Source organism: Primulina tabacum, chromosome 4, assembly GCF_025594145.1.
Source record: "Primulina tabacum isolate GXHZ01 chromosome 4, ASM2559414v2, whole genome shotgun sequence".
NCBI lineage: Eukaryota > Viridiplantae > Streptophyta > Magnoliopsida > Lamiales > Gesneriaceae > Primulina > Primulina tabacum.
Window position 1 is genome coordinate 25394183 of NC_134553.1, and position 9819 is coordinate 25404001.

The window sequence follows — 9819 nt, forward strand, 5'->3', positions numbered from 1 at the left end:
TAAATGGTTGGTAATACCAAACTAACATTTAAATGGTTCCAAGAATTTAGTGTAACATATAGCAACAATAAATCAAAACTCCCACGTATAAGTAGGGTATAAAAATGCTTAAAGAAATAAATATATTATAAACAATAAATAATGATTAAATAATATAAAACATAGATTCTTACCTTTCAGGTAACCTTATTATTATGCCAATAGTTTCACCTTTTCATCTCAACTTTAGGAAGTTAGCTATTCATTATTCAAAGTGTAAAACTTTGAATATGAAATTAACATGCTAATTATATTTAAATGAAAAAATAAAGGAAAAATATAGAGAGAAATATCATGAACTTAAAGGTTTGTTCATAGAACGAGGGATATCTCAATACATTACAATGCACCCCTATTTATAGCCAAATTTGGGGAGACAACCACAAATAAAATATTATTTTTTTACACATAAGTCTTCATTGGTGTTCCAAGATATTATATTATATTACACATCACTTTTGAAAATTTTTTTCTCCGAATTTGCTTCTTCACATAAAAAGCAACATGTGGATAATTGAGTTGTCTAGTTGTGATATTTTTTTCAGACCATTTGACCAAGTAATTTTTAGAGATATGTTCAAAATACTAGAGCATGGTAAAACTGCCACTCATTTGGTAACTTTATTTGTTACTTAATTTCAGAGAGGATTTTTATCTCATGCTTGCCACCAATATTGTAGATATTAACATCAACATTTCTACAGGTCTAAGAATCATCTTAATCCCATTTGCAACGTCAAGTTTATTCTTGTTTTATCGAACCTGTAAAAAATAGTAAAAACTTGTAATTACACAACAACTTATATTTTATACAATTTATTATAAAACATATAATATTTAAACATTTAATAAAACAAAAACTATATATTTATATTATAAAACATTTAATTAATGTACAATTTTTATGTTTATCACACCTCCCAACCAGCTTATTGCTAGTCCCTAGCAATTTAAGCGTTAATAGCAATACAAAACATATTGATTAATTTAAATAGAAATGTAATCAAAGCTATCTAAGTGTTTAAATTAAATTTGAAAACTGTCAAAGTTATATCAAGATCATCATAATTATAATTTATGAAATAATTTGAGATGATCAATTCAAAGCTTATTTCAGGTAGTTAAATGTACACGGCCTTCAGAAATTCCTAGTAAGAGTCTCAACTCTATATCCTCACAGGTTAATAAATGTTTCAATTTATGGCAACGATTTCTCTCATGGAGTTGGAATACAGATAAATGCTCAGAAAAATAGTTTACAAAATGCAGACAGACAAACGAGCCAAACTAATCAAAAGATAGAAAATCCATTGATTCAAAATCTAGTTGTTCTTATTATATATTTTTTCATGATATAATTTTTTTTCATAACATCATGGAATCAGACTAATTTTATGCTTTTTGACCACATATTTATTTAATTTGTACAATAAATTTCTCTATTTCTTTCTTTTTTTATGAGAGATATATGGGTCGTAGCATATAACTTAAAAATTACATAGATCTTCAATATCTTTCTTTTTGTATTTTTCTCCTTTTTTTCAGGAAATATCATTTTTTTTTCAAAATAAGAACTCAAGATCTAAACAATAGATAATCTATCTCATGATCAATAAAGTTCTATATGTAAATTTGGAAATCGATCGGCCCCCACTTGCTGAGTGTTTCCCAAAATAATAACCCCTAACAACTTTCAGATAAGAATGAAGAACAAATGAATGAGGAGGAACAAGAAGCTTTCTGAGGATGGTGATCGAATGAAAAGAACAAGAATCAAGAATTTACAGTTTCTTTTTTGTATTTCGCTTCCGCATTTCTGATATAATTTTTATTCCATTGTCATTGTAAAGACAATATTTTGTTATATGAAAAAGACTGATTTTTGGCCATTTGCTACGAGGCTTAATTGTTTTCAAGTAATTGTTAAACAATGCCGGATGTCACCGACGCCTCGATTACGGGGCGTGACACAAAAAATTTTGCTTAAATTATTGTGAAAATATAGTTTTTGATTCACATAAAAGAGGGAGAAATATTGAAATATCTACTACTTTAAAAGTGCTATTAAATTTTTTTTAAACTTAATTTCAAAATTAAAATCTTGCATGCGTGGACTACTGCTGAAAAATACATCTTTTTAAAATAATCGTAATCAAATAACAGATAAAATACTGCATATAAAAATTGCCAACTCGGCTATCATAAATGTACGTAAAAATAAACAAGTAAAAATCCTGGTGGTCAACAAAAAATCAAAACAAGCGTATAAAACAAATGTTCATGTCCACTCTAAACTCATAAAAACGTGATGTGCGGAAAATATGGTCCTCGGATCATGTGCGCACATCCAGCCCTGCCTACTCAGAATTCGGCATCTCGAGCCTTCTCATCAACATGCTCACCTGCATCAAACACGCCTAGTGAGTCTAAAGACTCAACACACATGTACCGTTAATAGCAAATACATATACATAACAAGCCACAATAAAAAGTGTTGTAATAAAATATGTTTCATGAACTTAAAAGCGTAAACATAACCATATCATAAAAGCATGCATGTCAAAACAGCTCATCGTATCAACATATACTTATACATTTACTTTAATTGAATTCAGTTCATTAGTTGTGACTTTCATATCAGCTCTAATCGTATCAGCTCTATTGTATCAGCTCTAATGGATCCATCTGCGCATAACCGTGGTACTCGGTGGCTGTCGCACATCAGCGATAGTATTACCATCCACTGAGAATAGTCCTCATCATCATCATATACATATATCGTCAGTCACAACCAATTCTCATCCTTCAGAAACATCATCATTTATCAAAATCATGCATATACGTAATTTTCTTTAAAACCAAGCATGCAACGTGTTTTTCATAATTTCATAAAAATCGCGTTCGTGATACAAAAACATTTAAATAAAACATGTCAAATTGTGCTCAGAGCGCTGCCAGGACTAAAATCTCGACTCGGGTGCAAAATGACCATTTTGCCCCTGAAAATCCTAAATGACCATTTTACCCTAGACTTCTACATTTAGATCCGAAGCTTACCAAACTCCTTAAAACCCTCCAAAACATATTTTTAAACATTTTTTAGACGTAAACTCGGACCTGATTCAAAACTTTGTTTTAGAACTTGGACAAGGGTCCCGGTTTTAACCCGAATCAACCCGAAACATAACCAAAACTTTCCAAATTTTTGCCACACCTTATACGCATCCTAAATGCACTTAAAACATCAAGACCATTCCACTTAAGTCTCTTGAACGGACACTGAAAGTTGCTGGATTTTTTGCACTTTGAAATTCCTGCAATTCCTAATGCACCAAGCCACGTGTTTATCGATTCAAGCCAAAAGCCGACGTGTCCAGCACCTAACCAGCTATTCTGGAACCAAGATCAAACTCATGAGATCCTCCTTGAACCATCTTAGCTAGCCTTACTGTCCAAACAAAAACACTCGCGTGCAACCCTCGAACCGCGCCGCACAAGCTAACGAACCCTCTCTCGTTCTAACCCCTTTGGCATACTCCTAGACCATGACCAGCCGTTCATGGCCCTCTCCCAGCCCTATCACAAACCCAAGAGGGTCAATTTCTTGTCTGGATTCAAGCCATGCACATCGACACAACCCAAAACCTTTGATCTCGCAAAAACTGAGCCAACAAATGCTAAGCATCGATCGGCCCTCAATGCTTTCGACACAAATCCAACTCCAACCCCTTGCTACCTTAGTTCACGACGTTAATAGCCCCCTAGCACAATAGTCAGCAGCCCCATTACACAAAATCAAGGAAAACGTGAGCATGAGTCATGTAAAAGGAAAATTTTCTTGTCAAACTTATTCAAAAACCTGAACACAATATAGATCAAATGACATTTATGTTGGAACATTTCATGCTCGCAATTTTGATTTTAATTATACAAAAACTTGTTATTTTGTTTCTAATGATTTACCTAAGTACGCAGGACGCTGAAACTAATCAGTCTTCGAACTGATCACTTAAACGAGCCAAAACTGAAGATAATAGATGTGATCGAGCAAAACTTGCACTGTGGAATCCTTAATAAAAATATTATTTTGTATGCTCAAAAATTAATCGCAAGTCCACGATGTCAAGTAATAGTATAATGTACGTGAGTACGAGTATCGTTCCATTGAAGACTATATTTGACAATTATTATTTTCAGTTATTAAATCTTTAGCAACTAAAATTGATTGGTTGTTTTAGTACTACCATGCTCAAATTAATACGCAAATAAAATGATTCAGGATTTGGATAATGAAATATAATATCTAAAATGGTTGATTTAAAATTCAATGAGAAATGAATTTGTTGGGAATTTCAGTTCACCTACCTCTCGTTAATTAATTAATTCGTTCGATAGTGATTGTATGCTTCCGACAGGATTTCCTATTCAATTGAACACACTCTCTCGAGCTATGCCAAACTAATTCTACTCAATGAAGTAATTAAATGTCTTTAATTATTTATCAAGAGTGAATCGCGTGTCGATCTATGAAATCCCCTAGTTTTCGCCCTACCGGACTATGACTATCGGCGCGTATCCGATTTCATATATCTATGTAAATTGTAGATCCACTGATTATACTACTCGTTCCTATCATTAGTTATTCTGTCGAACTCACTCGCAATATAAAAACGTTGTAAAAGTTAGCTACGCTCTAACAACACAATGAAAAACAGTAGCACATTCAAGAATAACGCAACAATCGAAATATAAATTAATTAAATCAAAGTTTGGGGTAGGATCCCTTTAAATCCCAAAAAAATAATTAAAGTTAGCTACTCGGATTCATATTTAAAATAAACAAAACAATGTTTGAATGATAAAAACTAGATTAGAAATACTATTCGTGACTAAAATGCGAGGAACGACGCCCGGAAATCTTCGAATCTTCAACTCCAAGTGCAACGTCCTCTCCAAAGCTTGTGGCGGCTCTCCAATAATGTCTGAATGATACAAAAAACGTCCAAATCCCCTTTCCATATCATCCACATCCAATGACTAAGGTAAAATAGGTAGCGCTCGGGCGGTAGAAAATTACCGCTCGAGCGCCACACCTTCTGTAAATTGCTTGGGGAATGTGGCTGTTGCGCTCGGGCGGTATAATTTCACCGCCCGAGACCGCCCGAGCGCCGAGTTTTCTTTATGTTTTCTTCTCGGAAGGCATCTCTCGCGCCCGGGCGGTAGAATATTACCGCCCGAGCGCCATGTTCTCTGGAAATTTGCTGTGCGGATCACCTCTCGCGCCCGAGCGGTGATATTCTACCGCTCGGGCGCCAACCTTTCTGTATGTTTTTCTTGGCTCGCACACTTTGCTCCAATTTCCGTTTTCCGGTTATTTTACCTGCAAATTTGTCACGCACAAGTGAGAAATGATCAAATGCATATGATTACTCTAAAACGAACAAAATGTAAATGAAATGTACGCATGCACAATGCAAACACACACAAACTAATGCAATAAAACACGTAAAAACTACACCTATCAACCCCCTCATACTAACCTTTTGCTTGCCCTCAAGCAAAATATGTTACAAACCACAACCAAAACATGAAACAAACACAAAGTGAAAGTATTAAAATAACTAGACTGATGGCGAAGTAGCAAACTGACATCTCCTCCCTCAGTGGGTTTGTGAACCACATCCAATTAGTCAAAACACAACATCTATTAATACCCCCTTTTCAAAACATCACAAAACATTTGTACTTTTCCAAAAAAGTGTGGTTTGTGTGCTGTGAATTTTTCTAGTTTGTGTTTCAAATAGTTTTATTCACAAATCATGTGGGTCGCCGAATCAATAAGTCAACGCAAGTTTCTCTTTCCTGAGTTCTGTTTCCATTTGGGACCAACCAATAAACACAAAAAGTGGTCGAGTTTCATGGTTGAACAACAAAATGTAGGGAGTCATTAGCCATAAATGCTCAAGTGGTTTTGAAAGATTGGGAGTACATAGATCATTTTCACTATGCACTTGTCAAAAATTTTCTCTGACATTCCTCAACGCCTTACATCCCCCTTACATCCCATTTTTTTCTTTTTTTTTCTATTTTTTATTTTTCAGGCGCATAGCTTTCCCATGCGTACTCCCTAGGCTTGAAATATAGGGTATGTTTATTTATCTGGCCGAGAGATGAATTTTTAGGTCCTATGCACGACTGGGATGAAGGATATTTGAGGTATACTTTTGATTTTCTACTCGAGTTCATGCTACTGGTCAGTCACTCATTTCAACAGATATTCATTCAAATTCTACTCGCATCTTATGTTTCTCCAGTTCCCCTCACAGATTATTTTGAACTTAACTGTCATCGACACCACTATCAAAATCCACTAAATGTGCATAAAAAATTTCAATTCATCGGGAGATTCATAATGAGTGATAAGACTAAGCAACATGCAGTTCATTTAGCCCAAAATCATCATTGGCTACCAATTTACTTATTTCACCATCAACTGACTCACATGGAAGACACAAACAAAACGACCAACCCCCTCACACTAGGTGTGTGCAATGTCCCCATTGCACAAAAGACCGAAACACAAAAATGCAAACACGAATGGAGACACAAAAACAAATGCAAAAATAAATGCACGAATGAAACAACAATAAGAAATAAACATAACGCAATAGACAATAAAAATGCAAAGAAGGGGAAACAATGAACTCCCCTGATCAAGGCTCTTCCTCGTCAAATTCTGGCGGTGGCACTCCCGAAACGTCCCCTTGCTGCTGATAGTCATAGTGAAACTGGAACGGGGGATTGAATGGCGAGGATGGTGGTATGTTCCCTGGGTCAGCGCTCCCTTGTACGAGCACAGTGCGCATCATGGATTCAATGTACGCAAGATGGTCATTGACGTTCAAGTTGACCTGATCCTGATGCGCCATGAAGGTGAGGGCTTCATCTATTTTGTCAGTTTGGGTTCGCCTGCGGGGTTGTGGCAGCCGGCTACGGGATGCGGCTGTGCTCGATCCACCCACATCTCTCTCGCGAGTGGGAAAGTCTATCTGCCTTTTAGCGCTCTTCCGCTGTAAGTCTTCCACACAAATAGGTTTAACCGGTTGTAGCCATTCCTCGTCATCCCGAAAAACCACCCCTGCTCTTGCACACAACTCCGAGATGATGGTGGGGAAGAAGAGACCGACATGACTGTTGTGAGCACTCATTATGATCTGAGAATTTATAAGTTTTCCCACATTGATTGCCTACCCTTCGGTCAAGGCAAATAGTAGCGTCGCCCGCTCTTTTTGCACCTCGCTCTTATATGAGACCGGCATCATCCTTCGGGCTGAAAATAGATACCATAGGGCAATTCCGGCTTTCAAATACTTCTCGTCAAAACAGCTCGGTGGTCCGCCCAACGGTTTCCACATCGCGCCCGGAAGGCATAGCGCTGCGAGTATCGTATCATAATTAGGGTCAGCTACCAAAGCTTCAAATCGAGAGTCATCAACTTCAGGTGTCTCTAATAGTGCGTTAATTGCAACTGAGTCACATGGAACAAGTCGACCTCTAACAAAAACCGTACCATCCTTCCCTTTCGCGGCATTTGCATAAAACTCCCGAACCACTGAGACCACTGCAGCCGAAGGTTGATTTACAAATTTTTCCCATCCCCGTCTTTACAAATCCACAAGAGGCCCTAAGTGTCTATCCTCAAATTGTCTACGGAATCCCCTCTCGGCTATAGGGTTTCTGTGAATCTTAGCATGATCGTATCTCGCCCTAGCCGCCTCACTCACAAAACGATGTCTATCGAAGGACGAAGATGAAGAGGAGGAACTGGATACCTCGTTGTTTCTTTGGAGCCATGGTGATAGAGTGTGGAGATGGTGACTTGATTCGTAGAGGATGACCAGAGTGCGGAAGATTCTTGATTGGAACGAAGATTGCGAGCTACGTTGCATGAATTCCGATTTGGAAGGGATTTATTGCAAAAATCAAGAAGGGGGTGAGTTAGAATTAGGGATTGGGGAAGATATTTCGTGCAAAGTGAAAAAGGGGAAGGGGAAATCGATTTTAAGTGCAGGCGCCCGGGTGGTTGAAAATTACCGCCCGAGCGCCAATGTCTCGGGAAACTTATTCCCATCACAGGCGTTCGCGCTCGAGCGGTATATTTTTACCTCTCGGTCGCGAACATTCGCCCAATTTTCTGATTTTTTTTTTGAAAATTAAAAAAAACAATAGGAATTTCTAACTATAAATAAGAATAAATACGAAAATAATAAACTTGAATTAAATGCAAGATAAGGGGGAGAGAGGTAGTTCTCAATTTATAGTCGAGAACTTGACTGTCGGTCAGTATCAGTTTGGAGTGTCTTGGAACCGGGTGATTTCAAGTTGTGGCTCAATTGTGCCACTCATGTAGTGCTTCAGTTGCTGGGCATTGACCGTAAATGTCCTATCCTTTCCATCTTTCAATTCTACAGCTCCCGATGGGTAAACTTTAGAAATCACGAATGGACCAGACCATCGCGACTTCAATTTTCCGGGAAACAGTCGCAACCAGGAGTTGTAGAGTAGCACATTTTCGCCTTCTTTGAATTCTCTTTTGATGATCCGCCTATCATGAGCCCTCTTTGTATTTTTCTTGTAAGACAGTGCGAGATCATATGCCAGATTCCGGAATTCTTCCAACTGATCCACTTGCAACAGACTTCGTTCACCTGCATCAGTAAAGTTAAAGTTTAGTGCTTTTGTTGCCCAGTATGCTCGATGCTCTAACTCTATAGGTAAATGACATGCTTTACCAAACAGTAGTCTATATGGTGTAGTGCCTATATGTGTTTTGAACGCAGTCCTATATGCCCAAAGAGCATCATCTAACCTCACAGACCAATCTTTCCGACTGACACCTACTACCTTTTCCGAAATCCGCTTGATCTCTCGTTTCGACACTTCTACTTAACCACTCGTTTGGGGGTGATAGGGAGTATATATCTTATGTGTGACACCATATTTGGTCAAAAGGTTTTTTAAGAGTTTGTTGCAAAAATGTGTGCCACCATCACTAATGATTGCTCGTGGTGTCCCAAACCTGTTAAAAATATTTTTTTTAAAAAATTTCAGGACCACTTGAGCATCATTAGTGGCATATGCTTCTGCCTCTACCCACTTGACACATAGTCGACCGCCACCAAAATATATTTTTTTGTGAATGAGCTGGGAAACGGTCCCATTAAGTCTATTCTCCACACATCAAAAACCTCACACTCAATGATATTATTCAAAGGCATTTCATGACGGTTAGAGATGTTACATGTCCGTTGGCATTTATCACAGGCTAGCACATAAGAACGAGCATCTTTAAAGAGGGTTGGCCAATAAAAGCCACATTCAAGTACCTTAGATGCCGTCTTTGTTGGTTCGAAATGACCACCTACCTCACAGTCATGGCAATGGTGGAGAATTTGACCAAACTCTTCCTCTGCAACACACCTTCTTATCATGGCATCTGCACAAATCTTAAACAAAAACGGTTCCTCCCAAAAATAATACTTCACGTGCGAAAAAAATTTCTTTCATTGGTGAAACGATAGATTTGCTGGAGGTGTGCATGTGACAAGAAAGTTAGCAAAATTGGCATACCAAGGACAATGTTTCACCTCAAACAGTTGCTCATCAGAAAACCAATCATCAATAGCCTAATCTACACAGTCATTACTAATAAGCTCCAGTCTAGACAAATGGTCCGCCACCACATTTTTTACACCTTTTTTATCTTTTATTTCGAGGTCA

The 9819-nt window shown here is 37.5% G+C and overlaps 1 protein-coding gene across 1 annotated transcript; it reads right to left on the reverse strand.

Moving 5' to 3' along the window:
• Positions 1-8385: 8385 nt before the first annotated feature.
• Positions 8386-9475, reverse strand: LOC142541928 (uncharacterized). Its single transcript, XM_075648374.1, has 2 exons — positions 9465-9475; positions 8386-8881 (listed from the first exon to the last, which is right to left on the reverse strand). Exons 1-2 carry the CDS (start codon positions 9473-9475, stop codon positions 8386-8388), a joined length of 507 nt encoding a protein of 168 aa, XP_075504489.1.
• Between the last annotated feature and the right edge of the window lie 344 nt (positions 9476-9819).